The 27950-nt window shown below is 38.9% G+C and overlaps 1 protein-coding gene across 1 annotated transcript; it reads left to right on the top strand.

Annotated features, from left to right (window-relative positions):
* Positions 1 to 626: 626 nt before the first annotated feature.
* LCP2 (lymphocyte cytosolic protein 2) lies at positions 627 to 27950 on the top strand. The gene is made up of 21 exons (XM_066560190.1): positions 627 to 803; positions 3315 to 3377; positions 5898 to 5944; positions 11302 to 11367; positions 12221 to 12252; positions 13289 to 13323; positions 14550 to 14754; positions 15472 to 15572; positions 16426 to 16495; positions 16769 to 16852; positions 17622 to 17647; positions 17731 to 17750; positions 17855 to 17959; positions 19078 to 19108; positions 19753 to 19765; positions 20800 to 20920; positions 23291 to 23340; positions 24409 to 24512; positions 25342 to 25425; positions 26512 to 26667; positions 27335 to 27950. Exons 1-21 carry the CDS (start codon positions 726 to 728, stop codon positions 27455 to 27457), a joined length of 1614 nt encoding a protein of 537 aa, XP_066416287.1. The 5' UTR covers positions 627 to 725; the 3' UTR covers positions 27458 to 27950.

Genomic DNA, 27950 nt, shown 5'->3' with positions numbered 1-27950 from the left:
CATTCATTTTCAGATACAAAAAGCCTCATAAGAAGTAGCCAAAGAATGAACTATTGATACAATGGCAAGATAATAATTTTTCATCTAAACTTATATGTTTTTTGTAGTTTCACAGAGTGATTTTTTTATTTGAAGGCTGACTGTAATTCCATCATTAATTCATTCGTTCCTCATTATGTACAGCTCTGACAATAACCTTTAATTGTGCAAAGAAGGATATTTCAGGTCCTGAGGTAAATTAAAGCAGTTTCTCTTAAGTGAACATTTTCTTCTTTGTGGGGGGGCTTACCAGAAGAGTAACCCACACCTATGCAGATAACATGACAATATTTTAATGCATGTATAATATAATTAAATACATAAATATCTATGTATGCAATTAAAAGCAATTAGGGTCCAGAGGTTTTTACTTCTATGTAGCAGGCAGAGCATTTTCAAGCCTCTGCTGTGCTTCCTTGTTTACTTATTTATACTCAGAGAAAGGAAGTGGTGAGGCTGACTAGCTGAAACCTCTCAGAGAAGAGACCATTTTGTACCAGAGGAAGCTGTGTCTCTCTGGAACCAACTCACAGCATAATTTCAATTGACCAGAACAGTTCCTTGACAGAACCAGCTGGAGGTTGGGCAAAGAATTCCTTGGAGTGGCCACAGAGAGGGAATCCATGGCTGTGGCATTGGCAGCAGGGCTGTGAACACTCCTGAGTGCTCTGGGGAGAAAACCAAGCATGGACCTGCGGAACCTCCCCTACCGCTCCGACGTGCTCACCTGGGACCCAGATGACTTAGCAGAATATTTCAGGACGGTGAGTTTGGCTCTGTTTTGTCTTCATCTGATGGAGGAGCAAACTGCTGGAACATTGGTTGGGCTAAATTCAGGTGTTTTATAATAGGCAAAGCTCGCTGCAGAACTAAAAGCAAAACCGCTGTCAAAGGAGGAGCTGAGCTCAAGTGGTCAGCGAAAATGAATCTTGAAAGGGGTTTTTAATTTGGCTATAAGGGAAACTCGTGGTTTGGTTAGAGAAAATAAACAGGTTGCTACAATGCTTGTTGGCGTAACACACTTTAACAGCTGTGGAAGGCACTAAGGTGTGAAGATTACCAGTTTTCTGTTTCATCTTCAATGATTTTCAGAAGTGATATTTTTTCCCAAATTGCTGGGTGTAACAAATGAGCCTCTGAATGTCTTTGTTAATCACATCCATGTCTAGATTTGTAAAACTTGGCACACCTCGGCCTTAATTTTGAAATAATGTGAAGTTTATTTTTTTCCTATAACTCTGTGAGAGTCTAATCTGGGTACTTGAAGCAAGTTTGATAGTAGAATGCAGAACTACTTAATAAAGATGAGCAGATCAAACATAGAATCTGGGTCTAGCAAATCTCCAGAGAAGTGAAACTGCCAACTACTTACAAGCCCCTAATTTTAGGGTGCGGGAGTTAGTGGCACAGGAAAGTGAAACCAAAAACTGGAGATGGAACAGATGAGATCATTATCAACAGGTAACTTCAGACAAGTACGAAAAACATTACAACAGTGATGCAGAGGGAAGTTGGACCATCATTTCCAAGAAATTAGGAAGGAAAAAACAGCTTTCTGAAAGATCTGATAATAATATTCTGAACAGTGATAAAACTGTAAGTTCCACCATAACTGAATGCACATTTATCTGTAGTGCCTCCCTTCTAGTCATCAAGACACTCTCCAGAATGGAGATAATGGCATTCCACTCCTGGGGAGCTAAATCAGGGCAAAAGTTGTTTAAGTAATCTAAAAAATCTGGGTAAGATAAGAATGTCAGCCCAAGTCAGCCAGCTCTGGGCACCTGTCACAAGTGACCAGATCTTATCCCTGAGATAAACTCAGAGAATATTATATACTCAGAGATATATACAAACTCAGAGATATTTTCTCTGAGATAAACTCCGAGAATGAATGAACCAAATTTTCAAATAATTTCTGATTTTTTTTTTTTTTTTGTTTAGAAAAAGCAAAGATGTTCATATTTGGGATAGCCCAAGGTTTATTTTTAATAGCTAAACTGCATTTTTTTATCAATTATTTCAAGACTGAGATTAGTTGTCGATCACAGTGATGTGTTGCTTCCCTCTGCATACAGACTTGTGCTGGTAAAATCACAATAGCATTCACTGTAGGAAAGAAATTATTTACAGGTTTAAGTCCTCAGCCTGCACAAAAGTTTTAATCTGTATCCTGAAATATTTACCAGAGTTAGGTCTGTTTCTTCATGTGAATAACTGAAGGTGGCCCCTAAAATTATCCTCTCTGCTGTCGGGTTGTTTCCAGGGTCCGTACAGCAAGTTACAATGTTACACCTTAAAATGAAAATTGGATAGGACTCCAAAGGACATAAAACTCTGCAATTTCTCTGCTTTTGGGGAGCTATCCCAGCAGCACGGGGTCATGTGTCTGCAGAACTTCCACTGACAGAAGTTTCAGACAGAATAAAAGTCATTCTTTTGTCTCGAAGCCTCCAAAAGTCACTTTGTCTGCCTGCTCTTTGGGCTCCTTCTGATATGGACCTGACCAACTTGAAACAGATCAAAAATATAATTGTGTTCTTACATTATGCTATTACTGTTTTAATTAAAAAATACCCCAAAACCAAAACCAAAACAACAACAACAAAAAAAAACCCAAATAAAAAACTCCAAAAACAACAACAACAACAGAAACCAACAAACAAAATACCCCCCCGAAAAACCCCCCAAAACCAAACTTAGGAAAACTGTTGGAAATGTTTAAAAGTCATGTTCTTGCTTTGTGGTCAACCTGTACATGAGCAGCTTCTGAATAGCTCATGTCCTTGTCCTAAAGGCTACTGGAAATCATAATACTGTGGGAAAGCTTTACAAATATTGTAGACAATTTCCAGGATTAACAAGTGAGATTTCCATGCAGAAGTGAAAGCTTTTTCATCACAACAATAAATTCTGTGACTGGGATCAGTCAGCTTTATTATTCCTGGGTAACAGGGTTTTTGCTCTACTTCTGCATCTGCTCATCCCAGTCAGTACCACAATAATCCATTTTTTCAGGTATTTCTTTGGGCCAGGCAAATGAGGTGGTTTGTAAATGTGAGGAACAATGTGTCCCTAAATGGATGAAAACCTTTAAGTTCACTGAAGGATGTCTGTCATAAAAATCCATGGTTTTGGGACAAAATGAGCCATTTAGGCAGGCCATAGTATACAAAAAAGTATCTTGAAACCATCTACTCAAAGCCAGACATATGTTTAAGTGTCTTATTTGATTCTTATAGTTAAGGGTGCAATAATCATCTTCTCATCAGCAGCTAAAGTACAAGGACTGTGAGAAAGTCGTGAGGAAGCACAGCATAAATGGACAAAGGTTTTTGGTAAGTGGAGCTGTAAAATTCCTTCCTGCAAAATTCCAACCAAGTGATGTTTCTGACTCCTCCTTATTTTGCACTGGCAGATGGAGAGGCACCTCCCAGGTGGTTACTGAGGTATAAATATGGGAGGTAAATGCTTTTGCTAAAATCAGCCAGACAACTTGCTTTCAATATGGAATGCTGGGAGCCCAAGCATCTTGTTCAACATGAATATTTTTTAGTATTTTTTTAAACTGCCTGGGAAGTTCTAAACCAATAATCTTGTCTTGAATTCTTGAATGTAGAAAGTTCTTGTTTTCAAATATTAACTACAGAAAACCCACATTTATTTATTATCCTCTCATACTAAAGACACAGCCCTGCTTAGAATGATTGGCCTTTCATTGGAATAACTGCTTCATTCCTCTATAGATAAAATTAGATTTCTTTTGTAGCAATACACAAAAGCAATAAAATTTAAGAACATCAAAACTAGTAAGTGAAATCCCAGTGGGTTTAAATGAACATTGTTCCAGGCTTGGCTTAATTTTAGAAAAAAAAGCTGATAACTTCCACTGACACAACAGCTGTTTCCAGGTCTTAAATACACATCCATGAAGATGTGTAGGAGCTTTTAGCATTACTGCTTTTTACTTTAATTTTCAAATATTAGCCTTTTTATTTCCCCAGAAGTAGTAATTTTGTTCTATTTAATTAATCATAGTGGGGAGATCTCTGCGTACCTCTTCTAAAGTTTTGTATTTTTCATTTACTTGTTGTAATATTCAGTTTTTTTCATATTTCACTGAAACAAAACATACAATTTTTCAAGGCCCTGTTGTAGGAACAGGATTTGACCCCTCCCTGCTTCTGGAGGGTGCAGTCAGCATTATTCAGATGGGATTTATCCTCCCAGCCCCCAGGAGATCTCCTCAGAGATCCTCAAGCACTGAGGATCTGTGGCTGGAGTGGGACTTGTGCCTCTGGAAGCACAATGACATTTTGTGAGGTGCAAATAGAAAGTGCAATAACTGTATGATTTCTAAGGGATTTTTGTGATTTTCTATTGTTTCCAGAGTGTTTCTGAAATTAGCTCAGGGTGCAGGAGCTCTTCAGAGGCATCCCAGCAGATTTTCAGGATGTTTTCTACTGAGCAAGCCAAGCAGCTGCTCACCTCTGCTCAGACTCTTTTAAAGCTTTTGAATTACTTGGCCATTGTATGATGGAAAAAAAGGAAAAGGTTCACTTGTTAAACAGAGAAAGATGTCCAGTAAAATAGTCCAGAGTACAAAGCAATTTGGAAAAAAAAAATTGCTTCTCTCTATGAATGATCTTCCTAAGAAACATCTTCTTGCATTTTGGGAGTAGCTGGAAATGGCCAAATTACATTTGCACAGAAGCAGCTGCTCAGGCTGAGTGTCTGCTGGGTTTGTTGTCAGATCTACATGATAAACCTGGTGTAAAAATGTTCTAAAATTAATCAGAATAACATCCTAATTTCAGAATCACCTTTCTGGCTACCACAAGGAAAGCCCTATTGAGATGCAGAGGGAATAAAACCAAGGGGGTTCCATGTAACTTATTCTAATAAAATTCTCTATTATTTAAAACAGAAATGTGGTGCTTGTAAAAGAGGTTATACCTCTAATATTTGTCAGGTTTATCACCAAAATAGAACTCCAGAGAGAAGCTTAAAAAGCCTTTAGAAAAAATATGATTCTTCAGGAACTACTGCAGTACATTTCCATAAAAGCAGCACACTTAACCTGTGTTTCACTCCTCCCAGAGGCAAAATAATGTGGAAAAACACAGATAGGATTTGTTCTGTCCTCTGACACTGACAGCCTTGTGAACCAATGTCTAATTAGAAACCTATTACTGTTACCAGTAAAAAAGACAAAAAGAACCAGACTATCATCCCTGTTCCAAAGAGAATTCATGAAGCTTGTGATTAACTAAACAAACCACTAAATCAACAAAACCCAAACTCTTCATAATGCCTGAATCTGTCCCAAGTGTGGACTTGCACATGCTGGAGGAAGAGAAGGGATGACTTCAGGAGCATCAGGGAAGGTTTCCAGACAAACAAAGGTTTCCAGAGAGCACACCTCAGTCAGAGGAACCTCAGCCCAGGGGCTGTGTTATGGCTGAGGAGGAACAAACATCCTCTCCCATCTCTTCTGGAAGGATTTTTTAGGCTGCCAAGGCTGCTCTTAAGTCCAAGGAGTTTTCTAGCTCTGTGTCCCCTAGAGCATGGGATTCTTCATGTACTCTGTTACAGATAAGGTTCTTAGAACAACACTCCAGCCAAAGGTTCTGTATTTTAAAATCCGCAGTTCTCCCCTGAAATTTTGCAGTTGTGCACAATCTTGCCTAATTTCACTGTGCAGACAGGAAGGAATTCAATATACCTGGCTTCTGAAGTCACATAAATACCACATGAATTCATGCCACATTTTGAATATATGTGTATGACTGACTTGGATCAGTCACTGGGTGTTCCATGGACAATTTCGTCACATATCCCATGTGTTTCCTTTCCAGAACATGTCTGAAAATGATATTCAGAAATTCCCAAAGCTCAGAGTGCCGTAAGTAAAGTCAAACTATTTTATTGTTAAAAATTATTTTAGCTGTTTTGCACTGAAGTCTCATAGGAAATATCAGGCAAATGATTTGTGAGTGATTGGTTAGAGACTTGTTTATTGGAGTGCACTGAGAGAAAAAGAAGAATATTCCAAAATAAAATGAGTGTTGTCATGACTGCTCAAGCAAAATGATACAAGGAAATAGTCTGGGGGATGTTCAAAAGAACTTGTGCATAAATCCTTTGACTGACAGCAGCTCCACAAAGGTCAAACTTTCATGCAAGTATTACCTTTGAAGTATGACTTAACTGTTCATTGCTTAACTGTTGACTTTAACTTAAAGGGGAAAAAAAGTCAGTTATGTCCACAACAGCTGAGGATTTGAAATTATTTTCATGTGCTTTAGGTGGGTGTTCAAGAGAAATCAGTCTGGACCATGTGATTCAATGTTCAGTAGCTTTCTCAGCCTCTGTAGATTTAGGCCTTGAAAAAGTTTCCAATTCATCTCAACAGCTTCCATCATTTCATAGAAGTTACTTAATGAAGAAAAATAATCCAATTAAGTCAATACTGAGTAGGAGAAATTTGCTTCTTCTAACATTTCATGGTGAAAAATGAAGGATTTTATTTTGCTATGAGTTCTCTGCTACCTATTTAAGCTGGAGGTTAGAAGGTTTCTAACCATGAGACACATGGAGTCCTTCAAACAAAGGAGGGAGAAAAAAAGGAATTCAAAGACACAGCTGTGTCATTGTTGCTCATTTCCCAGTGCCAGACTCCCTTCCTTCACGGATATCTTGATTTTGCTACTCAAGATACAAATTGCTTTGCCTTTTCACTTGCATCAGAACTTGTGGAAGGTGTTTTGGGGAGGACAAGAATATTGAAAAATTTTGTGTTCATGGGTGAGCTGCTGGGAAGAGCTGAACCCAGCAGGACACCCTTGTTCAGATCAGATATGGAGGACTGAATTTGAAATTTCCTTGGATGTGACATATTTCTTAAAATCACATCCCTATTTTCACACAATAAATATCCTGATAATAGGGGTTGGTGGTGTACAATATGTTAGTAAGGAGATCCAAATATTATTTAAAGAAGATGCTCTGATGTCTCAGAATTTCTGAACTCACTTTTAATTAAAAGAAACATTTAACAGTGTTGATGATAGATCAGACTGCCTGTGACAGACTCATCTAACCATAGTGTAGAACTTGTAATTCTCTGATCATTTGTCCCACCTTGGCAGTCCTTTGGCAGAATTACCTCTCGTTCTCAGTGTCTGAGCTTTTAAAATTGAGAATTTCTGGTGGTTTCCTTTCAAATTTGTGAGAGAAAAGTAGTCAGTGGATGGTCTAATAAACTCAGACATACCAGAGATTCATTTTAATGATTCATGCCATAGGTGAATCATTAAAATGAAATTTAACCATGTGGATTTGCTCCTATCTCCTCATCAAACCTATTGGTACCTCAAAGTTGGATTTTCCCACCCAGGAAAAAGTGAACAGCCCTTTTTAGGGAGGTTTTCTGGGTTTCTCACATGTTACAGCCCAGCAGAAAATGAACAGCTTTTTCTCTCAGATCTTTTGGATTTCTCAACAAGAAGAGAATTTGAAAGCAAGAGCTTTGAAAGAGTGAAGCTTGGTGCACAGCTTGAGGAACTGAATAAATAAGTAGATATTTCAATCTGAAGGAAAGATCTGGAACTTTTTCATACTTACAAACAAGCAAAATAATCACTGGAATATGGTGATTATACATGCAGAAAGGTCCTCCATGTAACGGCACTGTTTAAAACAAGAATTTAGAGCTTTACTAGGGAAGAGAACTGGTTCTCACTAAAAACAATCAACCAACCAACTACCCAAAAAAACCAACCCCAACAACAACATTAAACCAAAAATCCACTTAAACCCAAACAACCCTCCAGGAGAGAATTAGAGGGCAGAAGAATCTGCAATTTTTTTAAACATTAATTTCTTTACTTCAGAACCTCCACACCCTCATTGAAACACAAAGTGGTGATTTCTGCTACAACACATTCACACTTTTCTTTTGTATCATAATGCAAACCTCAACTGCTTGTAGCAAGAGTTCTTCTACAAGCTGAAAGAGGCATTAGCAGATTATAGTTACACTACCTGATACTTAATAGCTAAAACCTGAGCATGCCCTGCAAAAAGCTCGATAGAAACAGCAGGTGTTACAGCCTTGGCCGGTGACCAAAGGAATAAAGGATAAATTAACAAGAGAGATTGTTCCTCAGTAAATTCAGCAGGAATATTGTGACCCACGTGGAGCCAGCACCTGGAATCACACAAGGTTTGCAAAGCCCAGACTGCATCTGCACAGGGCTCCTGAGCTGGGTGTGTGGGCTTGCTAAAGGTGCTCAGGGTTTGAATAGAACTGTGTCATTATTTAGGGGTGATTCTGTGACTTTTCAGGAATCAAAAGTAGGTCACAGGTGTCATTACAAGGTATGACAGGTCATTTCCTGAATCTAATTGTAAAACTCTACAACCTTCTGTTATTACTAATGAATTATTATTTTGAAATTTCATCTCTACCAGCCCTGTTACCAGTGCACGTCTTCAGAAAACTTCTGGCTTCTTTATAAAAACCAAAAAACCCACAAATTTAAGCACTATTTTGAAAATGAAAATACTTCTTAAAATCTTTAGCACTCTCTACTGAAAGGGCTGAACTCTTTCTGGAAAACTTTGCTAAAAAAGTTAATTTTAATAAATACCACTATGTTTAGATACACACCTGAATCCTCACAAACAGCAGTCCTGAAAGAGAAACACTGGTGAGACTGGGAAGGGATTTGGTGGATTTTACACAGAGCAGACACTGACCATTTTGATTATAAATCTAATGAAGCAAGAGGCCAATTTACAGCTTAAAAGAAAAACAGAGTTTTCCTATTGTTCCTTAGCACTACTGCCAGTCAGAGAAGGTCATGAAGTTTTATATTTGTGGAGAACAAATGTGAGTCTTGCAAAATATTTTAAAGCACATTCAACATTATGTGCCTTATTTACTGTGGTCAGAATTCATAAACAGAAAAAGCAAAGATTTCATTAAAAACAACACTGGTGGTTTGTTGACACCTGAACCATGATATAAACACTGGATTTAGTCTGTCAATCCTATTGTTTACTATTTTGAGAAAAAAGGATTCCAAATTTTCAAGATGCTGTTGATCCCTCTGGCTGTTCCAGTGGCAGCTTCATGGCAAAGCTGAGATTTGGAATTTCCAGGCTTGTGGAAAAATCTTAAGGCATCACAGCACTCCAAAGTGTATCCCACAGCACTCCAGAAATTTCCATCAGCACAAAGCTCATGGCTGCACTCCTGGCCTCTGCCAGCTCAGTGTGACACAGCCAGAGCCTGCAAACATGGCACAGTCTGAAAGTCATCCTACTTTCAGAAGAGCAAAAGTGCAAACATAAAGATTGAGAAATCTGCACTTTCTCTATTAAAAAGGTAAAAGATGTCAGTGCATGTGCACACATGCTCTCAGCTGGGGTCTAAAAGTTGTGGCAAGGTTTAGAACAGAACTGGTGCTCAGTCTGTTTTGAGGTCAGTAACACAGCATTGCACCTGCCCAGCAGTCTTTCCAAAAACCAAACCCAGGACTTGGATCACCAGCCATGCTTTTGGCAGTGCTCAGTATGCAACTGTGCAGCCTCCTGGCCCCAGAGGAATTTGCATTCCACCTCTCTTACCCATCTTAAGCCCTTTGTCCCAATACATGGAGAATGGATTCTACTCATGTGAGCAGTATCTGCAGTTGAGTGAATTAAAGCCAGTTTTGGAGTCCTGCTTTGGGGGCTGGTTGTGAGGGTTTTTTTCAAAAATTTCAACTTCCTGCCAGTTTTAAGTTTAGCAACTGGTGGAGGAGGTAGAAAGAGAATGAGAAGTCTGAGTAACATTTTCTGCAAGGGCTGTTGCCTTATCCTCTCCTATCATCCACTCCCACAGCTCAGAGAGCAGTGTGGTTTTGGTACTTCCTTCCTCACAGGGTGACAGGCTCAGCTGCTCAGTGCACCAATCTTCCCTGAGAACGTTGCTTGTAAAGCCTGACCTTCCTAGAATTTGCTTTCTTCTAATAAACCCTCTGAGCTATTGGTTTGAAGCATTTCAAATAATCTAGAAGTAAAGGTTAGGCACTGTATTTTAAGCATGATATGATTAATTTTTTGGCAGCAAGATAAGATGATCAACTTCTTCCTCTCGGTTTTTCCTCAAAAACCAGTTGGTGTAAATGCTCATAGCAGCCAGCCCAGGTTTAGTCCAGAAAGCTTCCAAACATTCAGGTCTCATTCACACCCAGGGAAGTCTGAATTCTAAGAATTATTAGCTCCAAAACCAGAGAACTTCATTTTACTTCTTTAGCTGAAAAAACCCTGACATTCTGAAAGATCCTCTGCCTCTTCTACAGCAGGGAATGAGCCACAGACAAATTCCATAACTCACTTTTTGACCAAAGCACTGATGTGTGCAGGGCACTGCTCACCCCAGGATGTTTCACATGGAATTTATTCTTCACACAGCAACTTCCTTGTCCCCTGCAGCAAATTAAAAAACACTGAAACTGGATGTTCCTCAATAAGAAATAATGACAATTCAGAATCAGATCATGGCTCATTCCAAGCTTTCTTTGAAACAAAATATTCATAGAGGCAAACTTCATCAGTAGCAGAGCAGAATTCTGGTCTCAGTAGAATGAACCCTGTGAATCTCAGTACTGACTGTCCTCCACTTGGAAAGATCTCTCCAGGCATAAAATTATAGCCTTTTGATATTCCATTAATATTTCTGTCATGCCATAAAATGTATTAAAATATGGAATTAGATCAGCCTTTCCCCTTCTCTGCTGGGGGGATTGTTTGGTTGCAGAGGAAGGAACAGAAAAAGAATAGAGAAGAGTTTTAGGGAACATTTAATCCCTGGTTTTGCAGCCATAAGCTCTGTTTTCCTGAAGCATTATTTGCTTTTTCCATGCAAAATCACACAAATGCCATGGCCATTATCTGAAGCAGAGTGATGTGTACAACACCCAAAGATCCTAAGGCTTGCTGGATTTAATGTTTATTTTCAAACACAGTCCAACAACATGAGGTTTTACCAAGGGAAAAACAGTCTAGTTTGTCGTTGGATATGCTGTAGAAGAACTTAGCAACAAGATGGTAAATTCAGTGTTTTATCACATAGTAAATAATAATAATGAGTTACCAGATTAAATTTAGCAAATACTGAGGGATAATGGTGAAGAAAATAATTTATGTGCTTTGACAAGTGATAGGTTTCAAGGGTTTTTTTTAAACTATTTTTGTTCTTCTTTCCAATAGAATTGTAAGTAAATTAAGCCAAGAAATAAACAAAAATGAAGGGAGGCTCTCTTTCCTTCCAAAATGGTGAGTAAGACATCTCAGCTTTCTTCTTCAAAGCTTTCAGATCTTTAGATCTTTTCTGGACTGGTTTTCATTTGATCAATAATGCCTGATCAGAAGTGCAGCCTGGAAATTCTATATAATAAAGCTCTGTTTCATTACTGCTATCTGATATCAAATACCAAATGCTGAGCCCATGAACACCCCAGGCACTTCTGCCATGTCCAGAACCAGGTAACATTTGCACATTTCCTGCAATTTTCCACCTGAGCACATAGCCCTTAAGAAGGCCATGAAGCCTAGGCATATATTATTAATAAATCATCATTAATGCATTCCACAGATCTATACATCACTATACTCTTGAATTCTTAATATTTGTCACTGAATATCACATTCACAATAGAAGAAGAGCAAAAATTGCAAGAACATTCTATGAGAAAAGAACAATTTATGACCCTACTCAAAGAAAACCAAATCTACTCTACAAAACATGGTTTTGCATCAGCTGATAACATGATTTTACACATTTCCATTCACTAGAATCCAAAACTAGAACTGAAACCCATAAAAACCTTATTTAACCTTACATTTATGGGCTTGACTTTGAAGTTTCTGTTTTCAGGAGTGGTAAATGTATTTACTGGGTCCCCTTGCTTCAAACCTGACTTCTCTGACTTCGATTCTTCTTGAAACAGATTAGATTTTATAGGATCCTCTATGTAAATATCAGCTAATGTATTTTTGGCATTTTGGGCAGAGTTCAACTCATCTATGTAAACTTCTTTCTACTGTGACAGTTAACTATTGCCTTTATTTGCAATAGAAGCATCAAACATTTAATAGAAAGAATTTAATTTTTGTGTCTTTTTTACAGGGCCCAAACACAAAAATCTCCAGAAAACACAGGTAAGTGAATACTGGCAGACTCAAACAACAAAAAGGGTTTAAAAATATTAAAATGTTAGCTCAATACTTGCAGAGCAGAGTCAACAGAGGGGAGCAGGGTTAGGAACCAAAAATCCAAAACAATAAATGAAAATACAGGAGTATAAAGAACTTTAACAAATGAAAAGCGTAGATGCAGGGCAATTAGTAAGAAAAAGTGTTTTTAAAGAGAAAAGATGGTGAAGGAAGGCAAGACCAGAGAGTTTTACCTCAGAATAGTCAAAATGTCTTTATTTAACCCAATAAATTGAATCAGTGTTTATATATTTCTGTTCCAACATCTCCACCCCCTGCCTTTCCTCCTAGCAGCACTGTATTAGAGAGGGAAGCTGAGGTTTAAAAAAACCCAAACCCTTCTTTTATGAAAGCTAAAATAGTCTTAAACAAGGAGATAAGAAGTCTGGGCTCATTCTGAAAGCATTTTCTTTCAAATGATATAATTTAAATTGGAAGTGGAACAAACTTGAAATGCCAGCACCCAGACTGTGTCACAGCAGGGCAGCTTTATCTTGGTTTTAATCAGGATGTGCCCTCATCAGTGCCAGCCTGCCTCTGAAAGAACAGCTCCTGCCTGTGGCACAGCACTGAGGTCCAGAACTCACCTGGCATTTGTTGGGTTCTTTCTTGTCATACTTCTGATGGTCACAATACAAAGCAACACTCCATTTTCAGAAGGCTTCAGGCCTGCTTTTATTCTAGCATGCATGCTATTTATACATTCTTACAAATCTCATAAGTTTACACTTTACTCACTGGTCATGAGAGACACACCAAGTGCTCATTGGAACAGGCAGTTGCAGGTTTCTCTTATTTCTCCTTCTTTCTTTCTTGGTTTCTGTGTCAGTGACCTTGGTAGGAAATTCTTATTATTCCTTTATCAAACTTCTCTCTGGCTCACAGAAGTCACTGTAAAACCTCTCCCACATTTTCTGTCAAGTTGTTACATCTCTGACAAAGGGTCCATGCTCAGAATTGTGTGGTTGTGTTCTTCACACAGGGTACGCTCAGGATGACGGTGGCTGGTCTTCATTTGTGAGTATTTGGGTGAAGAAACCCCCCTGGCTCAGGGGGGCTCTCTGTTCCTGCCCTGGCTGCTTGGGCAGCAGAGCTGGGGGAGGAAAAGCAGGAGCAGGAATGATGGGAGTGGCTGCATACAGATTTCCTCACTGAGAAACGGTTCTCCCCAGAAATTCAGAATTGCCTTCCTGTTGCCTTCCTGGAGCTCCCAGCCTACAACCAGGTCCCCACTGAACCACAGCTGAGTTTTACATGCCTATTTCAAGCTCTTAAAAGAGGTGCCTAGAGGTTGCTGTGTTATTCAGTGGCAAATTCTTGCAATTTTATTCTCTAGAGCCAACCTGTTGAACAGTATTTTTTTTAAAAAGCCATTTAGCCTGCAGAAGTTCCTTCTGCCTTTTGGCATAGGAAATGCCTCAACAAGTGTTTAGGTGAAACACCCACCCCAGATGCTGATGCACAGGCTGAGCTTATGAAGATCTCTGAGGCTAATGGCTTTTCTCCAAAAATAAGAGAGAGAGAGAGAGAGAGAGAGGCATTTTTAGAAGGCACTTGTTACTAAGTTCACAGGAGATTTGCTGCTATTCTGGGAGCACAGGAGATAAAAGTAACCACCTACAGAGCACATGGGCTCTGTGCCAGTGCAGAAGACTCTGGAAATTCCAGCTGTGGCACCAGTGACAAATGGAGGGTTCTTTTTCTCTCAAGCCATGGCAGATTGCACAGATGTGCAATGACCACACTATCACCTTATGAGGTCCTGCAAACAAGGCTGGTTTGGGTCAGGAGGACACCAAGACTCAAATCAAAGACCTCAGTTTTTATGAATAATTTTCACAAGTTGGGTTGCATGCTGCAGAGGAGATGTTAGAAAGCAAGAATGAATATCAGCAGCATCAACTGCTGCCCATTGTGTTCCTGGGAACACTGGCTTGTTTGCTGGTGCCTTGGCTGTTCCCTAAAACTCTTCATGCCTTTCAGCAAACTTGCACCTTATTTTGATCTCCCACAGCACTCACTGTCATCACATGACATTTGTTTCTTTCTTAAGCTCCAGTAATGCATCAGTGGAAAGTTTCTTCCTTTCTCTGTATTATTTCAACAGATTTTTCCCCTCAAACTGGTTTGTAAAAGTTTGGTATTTTCCAGAGTGAAAAATACCACAGTGAAAGGCCACCAGGAACTGCTCTGCAGGGTTTGGTGTTCTCTTCCAGCATCCACTTTTTATGCTCATTTGCCAGGATGATGATGATGATGACGACTATGAAAGCCCTGATGAAGACCAGGAAAAGGAAGATGAGGCTGACTATGAATCACCAACAGAGGAGCCTGAGGAAGCAGAACATGACAGTGATGGCTATGAGCCACCTCCATCCAATAATGAAGAAGCACATCACAGTGTCATATTTCCTGCCAAGTCACTTCCAAGCAGCACAGATTATATAGGTAATTACTAGGAATTAAGTGCTATTAATAAGATTTTACCACCACATTTTAGGTGGCTGATAATGGAGTATAGAAGATTTTTCCTAAAAGGTAACAGAGTAGTTCATAAGCAAGATTTAGTGACACAAAATCTGTGACTTTTAAAGTTACATTTTTTCTTTGGACAAACTCTGTTGGAATAAAGATTAGTTTTGTGTGATGTGTGCATTATTTGGCCTTTGATCTGAACCTGTATGAAGTCACACACATGTACAGGCTGCAGTAGCTTTAGCAGTGCAGCCTTGGACAGAGCAGGTTGTCACAACAATGGCAAAAACACTTTAGTGAAATTTGGGAAAAGAACAATCAGCTGTCCCTGCCTGTCATTTCTGTTTTGTGTCTGAATCCTCAGCAGCCTGGAGGTGTGGAGTCCATTCAGGAGAACAAAGCTGCCATTCAGATTGGCTGGTGTTTCACACACTGTCCTGCAGGGAATGAAATAAATCCTGTGGCCCAGAGCCTGGCAGGGGAGTTACCCCCACAGGGACAGAGCAGCCTGGAACTCCTAACACAACCCACTGATCCTAAAGCTACATCCAGGCAAATCCTACAGTAATGTATTGATGATTTATTAACTTCAGTAGCCAGGTTCTTGTAGGGGCTCTTTGTCATGAAGATTGACTATTAAATAACCAAGCTCTGTGTAGTTGTTTAATTTGGGATTTTTGTTTTCTTTAGACAGACCTACAACAACCAGATCAGCACATCAGCCTCCACATCAGCCTCCAGTACCACCCCAGAGACCTGGCCCAGCCTCATTTGGGGGAAGAAGTGCTACTGTATGTTCCTGTCTTAATACCTCACCTATTTCCTATCCCAGGACCTTCTTAGGAGTCCAAGAGTAGGGCCATAGTGTATGAAGAGGAAGCCATCAAAACAGATTTGAACTCTGTTACAAGGTGGCCATTTTTCAAAGAACAATTCCATTTCATGGGAGAAATAGATTTAATTATTTTACATTCCTTCACTGATCTTACACTGGAGATATACACCTACTTGTGAATGCCTCTCCCACAGAAATTATATATTTTTAAGGGATGCCTCTGTTTTGAAAACAAGGTTATGTTTTTCCAAGCTACACTTCTAACACTTGCCCAATTGAATTAGGACCACATAAAAGTGTAAGAGACTGTGTAATCAGAACACTGATGACCAAGATTTGATTCCTTTTTTTTCTGCTGTGAATTCTTCAAAACTGAAAGTTCTTGTGCTGTTGACAGCTGGCCCTATAGGTTCAGTGTTTGCCAGAACAGATGTACACTAAACCTACCAATGTTTCCACAAATAAAGGTTTAGGATGTGATGGAGGGACTGATGCAGTGTCACAGAGATACAGCAGGGTTGCTGGAGCTCCTGTTCCTTTCCTTTGACAATGCACCTCCCCTTCCAGAGGAGACATCCCACCGGAGTGTTGGGAGGCACAGCAGATGGAGGCAATTCTGCACCCAACAAAAATCAATGATTTTGGTCATGTTTCAAGAGGGTCCCTGGCTCCTGTCCTTCCTGCAGTGAGCAGAAACCTGCTCCTTGTGCTGTGCCACACAAGACTGGCAGATGAGTGTGGTGGGGTTAATACACTCCAAATAGAAAGGTGAAGACACATTTTAACCACTTGTGAAATATCTGTTTTAGCTGCCAGCTTTCCCTCCTCCACCAAGCAACAACGACTTGAGTAGAGACAGAAACATGAAGCTTTTGAAACGTGAGTACAGCTGGAGTTCCCTTTGTAAAGCTTTTCCCAGAGACTGTGCAGCACTCCTCTTCTTCCTCTTTTCCCTCAGTTCCACTCTCTTCTGCTACTCATACAGGAGTCTGAATTGTTGTTTTAAGAACAAGTGTCTGTACAACTGTACTCATACAATTTTACTCATACAGGAGTCTGTTGTTTTTAGAAGTAACACCAGTTCTAATCTATGCAAAATAAAGATATATTGACCTATACCAGCAAATGATCTCACACAGTTGTTGTTTTTAGCCCCAGCTCCTTCTATAGACAGAAGCACCAAACCCTCTCTGGATCGCCTTGCTCCCCCATACGAAAGAGAAAGCCCAGGATCAGGTCAGTATTTGCTCACATTAATATCACTGGGGTTGCTTTAATTACTGAAAATCATCAGTTTATATATAATTAATGCAAAAGAACAAGGCTCAACCAAATGTAATCAAAGTAATCTGTTTATGAGTAAATGGTGTGAGCAGGGCTTACAAAATGGGAGAGAAATTTCATGTAGAAAACAGCAACCCTGGGTCAGACAGGTGAACAGAAAACATTATGAGAGCCCTGTGCAATAAAGGTTTGATGCACACCTAAGTGATTGAACAAGGAAATATTTAGTAGGTTAAAGGAGGAAATCACCTTTGCATACAAAGGCAATGAAACTCTGCATACACTGCTGTAGGTAATGTGGCAACACACTTAAAAGAGGGCTGAGAATTAATAAGACATAGAAAAAAATGGCATTTCCTTCAGACCTGAAAACCACATTATAAAAAGCATCTACAGATATGACTCTACAATTTTATTTATTATCTAAACTCTTATCTGTTATATAATGGCAAGAAAGTATTCAGTAGTTCAAAGCTGCACCTTAGATAGTGTGATTGTGACACGTGCCATGTTGAAAATGTTTAAATTTCCCTTCAATAAGAGAGATTGCAATTTTACCATCACTTGCAAAGCCAAAATATTTTTCTGGCTTACATCTCAGGATATGAGTTCTTCAACCAGTAAGATTAACTTTCAATTTTATTCAAAACTCAATTATTTCATAGGAATTTTAATTAATTAACTTCCATTTTTTCTAAATGTAAGTTTTTGCTTTTTTCAGGGAAGAAGCCAGTCATTCCTGAAAAGGTATTTTTTTGGTGATTATTGATAGTTTTTGCCTATTTTGACACACTTACATGTTCTCTTAACTATTCCTTGTTGTTTTTCAGCCTCTGGTTTCACAGTTAAGGTAAGATTTGTCCTCTGCAAATGATCCTCTCATTGCCAGTATTCCCCAGTTATTTCTTAATAAGAGCTTTTTGCCTTTATTTCATCATCTCACTCCTGTTTTAGATCCCTGGGAGAACAGTTAGCAATGATGCCAAAACCTCCTGTCCCATCAAGTGAGAGATATGAAAGAGGCAACCCACCCCCTCTAAGGAAGCAAAGCCCTGGAAAGTAAGTGCTCATTTCACTAAAATTCAATAAAGAGAAATGAAATTTAACAAAAATATGGACAAGCAACACAGGATGGTCTGATTTACTGGTACTGCATGACAGCAGGGTCTGTGGCTACCAAAGTCTTGGTTCATAAATATGCACAGGATGTGCTTGAAGCTGCAGAAAGGTGTGAATGCAGAAAAACTCTCTCCAATCATATCTGGAAGGGCCATTACATGGGGCATGACTCACTCCCCAGTTGTACAAAGATACAGATGATCCACGTTTTTTCCAGTAGAGGAAGTTCTTGCTCCAGGGAACATTCTTACATAGTTCTATTGCTGTTGTTTTAGGGTGTTAGAAAAGGAAAGCTGCACTTTTATCCCATTGATTTTATTAGCCTGCAGAACTCCTTCTTAACAGCCAGCAGCATTTTCTAGCAGAGCTGCATCATTCCCCAGCATTTTCTAGCAGAGCTGCATCATTCCCCAGCATTTTCTAGCAGAACTGCATCATTCCCCAGCATTTTCTAGCAGAGCTGCATCATTCCCCAGCATTTTCTAGCAGAGGTGAATCATTCCCCAACATTTTCTAGCAGAGGTGGATCATTCCCCAGCATTTTCTAGCAGAACTGCATCATTCCCCAAGATTTTCTAGCAGAACTGCATCATTCCCCAGCATTTTCTAGGCCACCTGGGGGCTGAGCACTGACTGTACTTCAAACAAGAGAAGAAATAATTGAGATCTGCTAACCAGCTACAAGAATTGATCAGAGAAACAAAGCCTGATATCCTTATGATGTGCTCCAGCAGTGTTGTCAAATATTATAAATGAGTTCAAGACTTGAAGACTAATGTTTCATCATTGTACAAGCTTGTTTTAAGCTCTAATCTTACAATCAATTAATCAGACATTTTCCTTGTTGATAAAATCAAGATGGGCTAAGAACTAGAATAATGCATTAGATTATGGCTGAAAATTAGAACTTTAGATATTATTATGAGGAAAAAATGTTTCTGCATCCATTGGTCTTTAAAATTTGCAATAAATTCATGTTCTAGTTGAAAATATTGCCTAATGCACATGAAGTAATGAATATTATTCCACCTATGATGAGTGTTTTGTTTTCCTTTCAGGCACAGTTGGCCACCACACAAGAAAAATGAAGTAAGTGTAGTCTCAAAGCATATATTTAAAAATATAGGGGTTACAGTAAAATTAAATACCTGTATAAAGTAATAATGCTGGAAAAGAGAAACTTGTTTCTTTTATAAATTGTAAGGAATACTCATGGATCTTTCATGGCACATGGGGTGTTTTTGAACAGTTCTTCTGTGTCAAGCTCAGTTTGTTCCTTGAGAACTTTATCTTGGATAACAGAAAGAATAAGGCCAGAATTTGTTCTATGACAGGGCAGAAGTAGTTTTGCTTAAAAAAGATTTGGGCTTCTGGAGACTTTTTCAGCCTAAGCTGAACTAAAAGTTTCACTTTCAGATAACTCTGAGAGTCTATGCTTACTTGAAGGATTAAGGAAAGTTTATATCTCCTGAGAGTTTCTGACTATTTTATGTCAAGATGAGTTATGGGACATCTACCACACATCTTGTTTACAAATTTAAAGCTTTAAAAACTTAAAAAAATATTTGGTGTTGCATAAAGACAAAACTCCCAACATTTTAGAGGGAAGTGATGTAGATATTAGAACCCCTGTATACTCAAAATTCACCAATGCCCAGATTTTGTCTTGTAAAACATTCCTAAGAACTGTGCTATAATATGTTGCTCATTTATTTTTCTTTTTGGCTCCCCAGGATGAAGAAGACAGTAAGTATTTCTACAGAGATTTTTCAAACTTGAAATCTTTCTTTGTCTTAGTTCTAAAAAAAAAAAAAAGGTAAAAAGGAAATTACTTCAGTTGTTTCCTTAGAGCCATTTCTGAAGTCAGGTGGTACCTTGATAGGCAGTAGAGTAGAATTATTTTAAAGTGCCTGATGCAGATTTACATATCAAAGCCACAAACCCCAGGAAATCAATAGCTAATAGCTTCCTTCAGTCAGCCAGTTAGCAGCCAGCAGGATTTCTTATTTTGAAATACATCGCATTAGAGAGATTTGTGTTCTGCACACAGCATCAAACAGCTGGAAACAGAAACCTGGTGTCTCCCAGTCCTCAGCAAACCCTGCTGGCACCAGGCTCTGTGCAATGTTAGTTGCTTTTATGAACAGAACTGAAATTAAGTCACTTTTATGAACAGAACTTCTTCCATGTACCACCAGTGCTTTTAAACTACTGCAGAATGCTGATTTCTGAAATTGAGTTGGTAAAGTGACTCCATAACAGAAGCAGGACATTTGGCCAAGTCTCTATGAATTATCACTGCCCTAAGCCTCCATAAAGAATAAGGTTATTTAAGCTGTGCAGAGCACAGTTAACTTGTTCCACTCCTGCTAGTTCAGGTCTAAGGACACTGCAGAAAGAAAATGTTTTATTTCATGCTGGGAGAAATCTCAGAATGATGTTGAAAAAGGTGATATCAACTCTGCTATTTAGAGGCAACATGACAGAAAACATGTACCACCTTCTGCAGTTAAGGTACCTGAATTGTGGCTTATCCAAAACAGAACCCAGAAAATGTAAATGTTGCTCAAGCCAGTTCCAGTTTATTTTTAATTTTAATACCTACTTTTAAGTTCTCAGCTGACCATATGAGTTTCCAGTGTGTAACTAACATATTAAGGACTGTTTATTGCATTATATTTATCTAATTAAACAGCAGTAAGGTGACAGAATTTCTTCATTCTACTTCATTTAAGAATATCTCATGTGAGATTTAAGTTTCCTTCTCTTCCTCTCCACAGCTGCCCAGCAAAGACCAGTGCCACAGCTGTCTTTGCCCCCATACAGCTCCAATGCATTCCCACCCAAATCCATCAAGCCTCCACCTAAGCCAGGATCCAACAGCATTCCTGCTGCAGAAAGGTTTGTTTCACCATTATGGGTAATTTCTTTTGAATCTCAGCCTCTTGGTAGTTCATTACTGAGCCTGTGCCCTTGCCTCTACAAAATGCTAATTAGTGCTGTTCCTGCTATCCAGGAGAATCCTTTATAGAATTGAAGCTCTGTATCAGTGGAGCAGAGAGTGTACATCAGGCAACCAAGAAAAAACCATGAATCTCTCTGTTTTATGGCAAGGAAGTTTTTTAAACTGATGCCTTGGAGTGGCCACCTAGAACAGAGGCTAGACAAGGTAAAGAGAGTAAAGGCAGGTATTTATTGAAGGCCTTCAATAGGTACACCTTGGGCAGTCAAAAGCCTCCAAGCTACACCCAGGATGGACAATGGTCATGGGTTTTTCAGACAATTTGAAGTTTGGTCCATTTACATCTCAGGGGTTAATCCTCCAATTACAGCTTCAGGTAATGAAGTCATTTACTCCAAGTTATTCCCCCCAATTCACTGCTGTTTACATCTCTGGGGCCTGAGACAGTGAGGTGTCCTTGAGTTCCAGGCCTAGAGAGGAATTGTTTTATCTCAATAAAACGGGAGAACAGCAGCTGACAGGCCATGGAGTTTCAGAGCTATACACTAAAGCAGTGCAGGATTTGAAAAATAGAAAAGCTAAATTCTAAAGCAATCAAGACCCTACACTGTACAAGGCTTCCATTCTTGAGACACCCATAGCTCTCCCATTGCTTGCAGGATCCATAAGAATGACTGGTCCTTTTGGGAGGGGATCATCTCCTACAAAACTAGGCAGGATTCAGGACAAAGGGGTCCTGCACACTCTAGGATCCCTTAAGTGTTAGAGCTGCAACTCCTCACATTTCAAAACTAAAAAACTCCACAAACTCGGTTGTCTGGAGTTGAATCAGAAAGAATTTCATGTCCTTTTTACTAAATCTTACTGGAATGGTTGATAATTCCTATTTAAAATTGTGAATCTTGCTGCAATTTTTTCCCAACTTCAACTTACAAATATTTGACTGTTATGCCTTCACTTGCTAGACAGAATAGCCCCTAATTAAATTTTGATTTCTGATGTACCATGCAACAGACTTAGACTTTGATGACTTAGAGTGGGCTCCTTGAGTCCATGTCTGATGCACATTTTCTAATATCTGTATTTTTTTAATGGCCCTTTGATGAATTCATCACATTTACCATCATTCTCTGGAACTGCTGACACCAAAACAAATACTGCAGTAGCAATAGCAAGGTCATATGCAAATTGAACTATTCCTATGATGAACACTTCTGCTTATACTCAAAAAGCATTGCCAAATTTTGCTGTAGCAGAGGCCCCCGGGCTGACTGATTCTCTCCCATAAATCAAGTCATGATAGGGTGTTTTTGTTGTGCAAACAAAATTAGCATATTTATCTCAGAGCCTTTTTAACAGCTCATTTAAGCAGAAGAGAAATACGAAGAGTAAAGGAAAGGAGTGCAGGCAATTTGTTCTCAATTAGGTGAAGAAACAAAAAAAGCCCCAGAAATTGAAGAGTGGGACTCCATTTTCAGAAGTTTTGGATGTTGGTTGAGGTTAGCAGAGATCTCTGGATGTCTTCTGGTCCAACCCCCTACCCAGGCAAGGTCACCTTGAACAGCTGCCTGGTACCACATCCAGATAGCATCTGAATGTGTCCAAGGAAAAAGAGAGATTCCACAACACTCTCGGCAACCTGCTCCAGCGCTTGCTTGCCCTCACATTAAAAAATGTTTCCTGATGTTCAGAGGAACCTCTGGTCTTGTGACAGGTGAAAAGAGCCTGGCTCTCCCTTCAGATAATGATGTGCTTTAAAAGGTCCCTCCTGAGCCTTCTCAGCTTCCAGCTCCCTCCACCTTTCCTCATGTGGGAGATGCCCCAGTCCCTGATGTTGCTGGCCCTTCCCAGCTTGCAACATAAACATGAAGCTGCATTTTTATCAACAATGTTACAGAAGCTGCAAGAATAATAACTCTGTAAGTGGAACCCCGCAGCGAGAAAGGTGTGGAGAGCTGCTCCCTGTGCTTGCTGCTCTGGGGAAGGACAGAGCCATTCCCTGTGGAAACTCCTCAAGCTCAATGCCCTCCTGCATTGATCCTGCTGCAGAAGTCTCTGTGGCCTTTACTGATTACCTTATTGCCACATTCTGAGCTCCAGGTAAACTTAAAGGTGGATCCACTTACACAAAAAGAAGGAAAGAAAAAGAAAAAGAAGAAAAGAGAAGGCTCTCCTCACCCTGGACAGCTCTCTAGGGGCTCTCACATTCTGCAAAACAGGCACAAAATCCAGATCAGGTGATCAGAGCACAGAAATGTTGTAGAGAAATGTTGTATTTATACTGACTACTCTTTTTTTTTTTTAAACAGTGCTAGAAACCTGTCTGCAACTGGCTCTCTACCGCCACGCTTCCATCCAGGTTTGTATCCTACATCCTTACATTGTTTTTCTTTTTTAAGTGCATGAAAGTTGAAAGATAGTTTCAGTCCAGTCAATATAAAAGTTTTTTTTAGTATGGATGTTTCTGCTTGGACTGGGAACAGAAAACTATCAAGTTCCTGAGAGGCATCTTGTGTATCTTACTTAGTCTGAATCAAGGACTGGGCTTTTTTTCCCCCATGAAGTTTGGGCTTCCTGCCTCGTTCAACCAGTGTCAAAACCTCATAAAACCATTCTTTTCTGTACAGTACTGAGAGCTGAGCTATGCAAATCACTGTGGTATGCTAATACTCCCTAAAAAGGTTAGCAAATGCTTTTCATGTGAAATACACTCCATATTTATCTTGTAAGGAAAAAAAAAAGAAAAATAATAAATAAAACTTAGATAAAAATAAAGAAAATAAATGTAAAAAATGTAAAAAAAAATAAAGAAAACTTAGAGAAAAATAAAGAAAATAAATAAAGAAAAAAGATAATAATAAAGATAAAATAAAGAAAAAAATAAAGAAAACTCAATTGCTTTACAAGTAATTTTTTTCACATGGTAAAAGCTGTCAATATCCTACAGTGACATCTTTACTTTCTAATTGCTGAGAAGGCAAGGATTGAAAAGAGACAATGTTACTTCTGTCTCTAAAGAAACCAAGATGCTCTCAAGTGAGTAACTGTGGTACAGAAACTGATAAAATGTCACCTCTATTTCAAGTTCATTTGTTTTTATGGAAATCTGAACCATAAGAGCTCAGTTGAATTCCCTGTGCACCAAGCATGGACTTATGTAAAGAACCTGGTTCTCATAGAGAAGCCTAAATCTGATTTCAAATAATTTCTAGATGTCTCAGTACCAGGGTGTTGTATTGCACTAAACAGTTATTTAGTTGTTTGCACTGGGTGTTTGGTAATTTGCACTGTTCACATGATTTTTATTTACACCAGGGTGATACAAGTACTTTATGCTTCATAAAATCAAGATCCTACACTCTGGGTGCACAGGTGAAATGATTTTCCTGGTTTTAACATTGTTTTTTCTACTTTTGTATCTCTGAAGGCAGCAACAGCAGATCTCCTTCCAGAGGCCCAGCTGACATGAGACCTCCACTGCCAATTCCCAGCAGACAGACTGTTCACCAGGCAAACACAGAGCAAGATGAGGTACAAAACATGAACCATAACTGTAAAGGCAGCAAGTTTTCTGGTTTTGAGAGACAACACCTTTCAAAGTTGTTTTTCCAGTCACTGTCAGGACACTACTGAGTGCTTTCAGTTTCCTTTTCTGTGTCAAACTGTAGTGCCTTATTTTGTGCTCATCAAGAAAAACAACAATAGTTGAACCCCAGAGAATAAGAAAATAAGAAAAATACTTGTTTTCTGGATTACTTGTTTTGCACAACTGCCTTCAAGCAGCATCAAACTTTCAGTTCTCCTTCCAGAAAACTTTGATGAGTAAAGGACTCACTCCTTTAAGTGCAATTGTGCTTCACATTTCCTTAAATAAAACAAGTTTAGAGCAAACCACTCATAGTGATAACACTGCTGGGCAATCATAAAGAGTGCATTCACAGGAAGTCTGCATTGTTGTCTCAGATGATAGCTAAAAAAAAGACAGACAAGGCAAAGGATGCCCTTGTGCCTAGTGTCCAGGTAGACAAAAGAGAACATAAAAAGAACATAAAAGAAATCTTTTACTGAAAGTGTTTGGAAATATCTGTTTTCTTAGCTTACCTGCAGGGGCATAATGTCTATAACTGTAATATTTTCAAATTTATCAAAGTGAGCAAGTAATTTAAAACAATTTAGCAGCACTTTCCATAGCACAATACATAGCAGCATGATCTGTGACACACAGAGGTTCTGCACACAGACCCACATATCCCTCACACCGCAATTTCTCTCCACTTATTTGCATGTTGCCATTCCCTGGCAGCTGACCTTGTCCTTGTCCTTGTCCTTGCCCTTGTCCTTGTCCTTGTCCTTGTCCCAGCCCCAGGGCTCTCTGAAGGATGAGTGGTACGTGGCTTTTGTCAGCCGGCCCGAGGCAGAGGCAGCGCTGCGCAGGATAAACAAGGTACTGCAAATCCCACCCCTGCCTGAGCCACAGAGCCCAGCAAAACGAACTACAGCTTCAAACGAGGCTCATCTGTACGTGTGGAAATAAATCAAATATAGAAAAATTAACATTTAATATTAAAGATATAAAATATAAATAAATACATTTAAAATACAATAAATATTTATTATAGTTTAAATAAATTAATTTAATTTAAAAAGAAATAATTTTAAAAGAAATGTTTAATTATATCTTTATTATAATAATATATTATTAAAATAATTTAATAGATAAATATATTTTAGAGATTAATATATTAAATAGATTAAATTTAATATTTAATATTAGATTAATTAATAGATTAATTTATTAATCTATTAATTTATTAATTAATAGATTAATTAATAGATTAATAGATTAATTTAATATTTAATATGTATTTAATATCTAATCTTTAATAGAATAAAGATAAATAGAATTATTGCTGTGGGAGTTGTGGTTACCCTGTGCTGCCTCACAGCACTTGCCATGGGCTGAAGATGGCATGTGCACCATTCCAGTGACTTGTACTAAAGTCCAATTTATAAGGTCCCATTCAGTGCCTTTAAGAAAGGGATTTCAATGGAAGAATTGTCAAAATAGACCTGAAATTAGGAAAAGCAGAGAGAGTGATAGAGTATCACTGCCTTTACATAAATTACACAGACAATGCCATTCTTTTAAGTTGTCTATAAATCCATCATGTAGGAAACGTGATTGGCACTTAGTGGAAATGAACTTCTCTTTTGGTTAAAGTGACGTGAGGTTTGGTCTCTGATATTTCACTTCCTCCTTTAATGGAATCTCTCCCTCATACAAACCATTCCTACCTTCCTTTAGAATCTGCTTTTGTAACAGAGAGGAGAGTTTGAAGTAGCAAACTGAAAGACAATAGTTTTGTCAAAAGACCTAAATGCTTTAATGGTGCAGTGTCTCTTAGCAGAAAGGAAAAAGATTTCACAAAGAAGAAACACTTAGAAGAACAAGTGCTCTAGTGAAAGGTGTTACACTGATCAAACCCAGGAGTGTCTGCTCTTTGTCATCTGTCATTTTTTCCTGTTTCAGGATGGAACATTCCTGGTGAGAGACAGCTCAAGGAAAACAGTGACTCACCCCTATGTCCTGATGGTGCTGTACAGAGACAAAGTGTACAACATCCAGATCCGCTACCAGGAGCAGGAGCACCTGTACTTGTTAGGAACCGGCTTGAAAGGAAAAGAGGTACCATGTGTTTTTCAACTACTTCTCTTCATTTCAAGGCATCTCCTGCCTCATTCCTCAGTGCCAGGTGACTGTTCTGGCTGGAATTCTGCCTCTTGTCTCAGAGATTATTGTTATTGCTGGAAGCACAATCAGGTTATGCTGTTTGCACTCAGGGAATGAAGGGGTGGCCTTGCAGCACAGCCATTAGAAATCCACGTGCCTGGTTAGGGAATGTTTGTTTCCCACTGAGATACCAGATAAGGGAAATGCAGAGCTGAGAGCTAATCCATACGTACCAAGCTCCAGCTTTGCTCCCAGGCTGGTGGCTCAGCCCCAGCCTGCAGGACTGTGGGTTTGCTCAGCACATTCCTGGCAGTTCTGATCCAGACAGAAGCCCTGAACTGATCAGCCACCTCTCAACTCTCAAGTACACCAAGCACAGTGGCAACAGCATGTGTTAAACAGATGAAGACTGCATAAATTAATTATACAACATTGCAACAGCTTGTACACAGAGTTACTGAGCTACAGATCATGGCAGGAATGAGAACAGTTGATCTGGACCCTATATATATATTTATAATATTGATAAATATATAGAATTTTAAATAAACCTTTTGTTTCTACTGGTTGCTAATAATTCTGACATTTTGGCCTTAGCCTTCTCATTTTTTCCATCCCACAGGAATTTTCTTCTGTAGCAGATATCATTGACCACTTCCAAAGAACACCCCTTCTTCTGATTGATGGAAAAGACAGAGGCTCAAGAAACCAGTGCATGTTAAAATATGCTGCAGGACATATTTAAATGAAACTTTAGAGAAGATCCCCTATAGTACTGAAGCCTCCTGAAGTTTATAAACTTCAAGATATTTCCCTTTTCAGCAAACTAAAGTAATGAAGTCATTAAAATTCACAGTTTCAAAGAAAAAGGACTATGTTATTTTTAAATTATGCCTTAAATACAGTACTCTATAAATATAATTTTCCTACAAAGTGTCCATTAATCATACAGCACATGAGAATTTCTTATCTTCCAAGATATCCTCTTGAAATTATTCCCACACCAAATTTGATGAACCATAAATAAATATCCATACAAGCCTCTGCTCTCATAGGAGCTCTTTTTTTGGATCAGAATTGCAGCAGCAATTTCATTATTTGGAGTGATACAGAGTAGACCCAAACATTGTCAAAGCTGGGGAGTAGACAAAATAAAAGCCAATTTTCTCCTCAATAAATCTAACTCTGCTCACTTCTATGAAAATATCAGCTCAGATCTGAAAGACACACAGGTTTCA

The sequence above is a fragment of the Molothrus aeneus genome, chromosome 15, assembly GCF_037042795.1.
Source record: "Molothrus aeneus isolate 106 chromosome 15, BPBGC_Maene_1.0, whole genome shotgun sequence".
In the NCBI taxonomy this organism is placed as follows: Eukaryota; Metazoa; Chordata; class Aves; order Passeriformes; family Icteridae; genus Molothrus; species Molothrus aeneus.
This window is presented reverse-complemented; position numbering and strand designations above follow the sequence as displayed.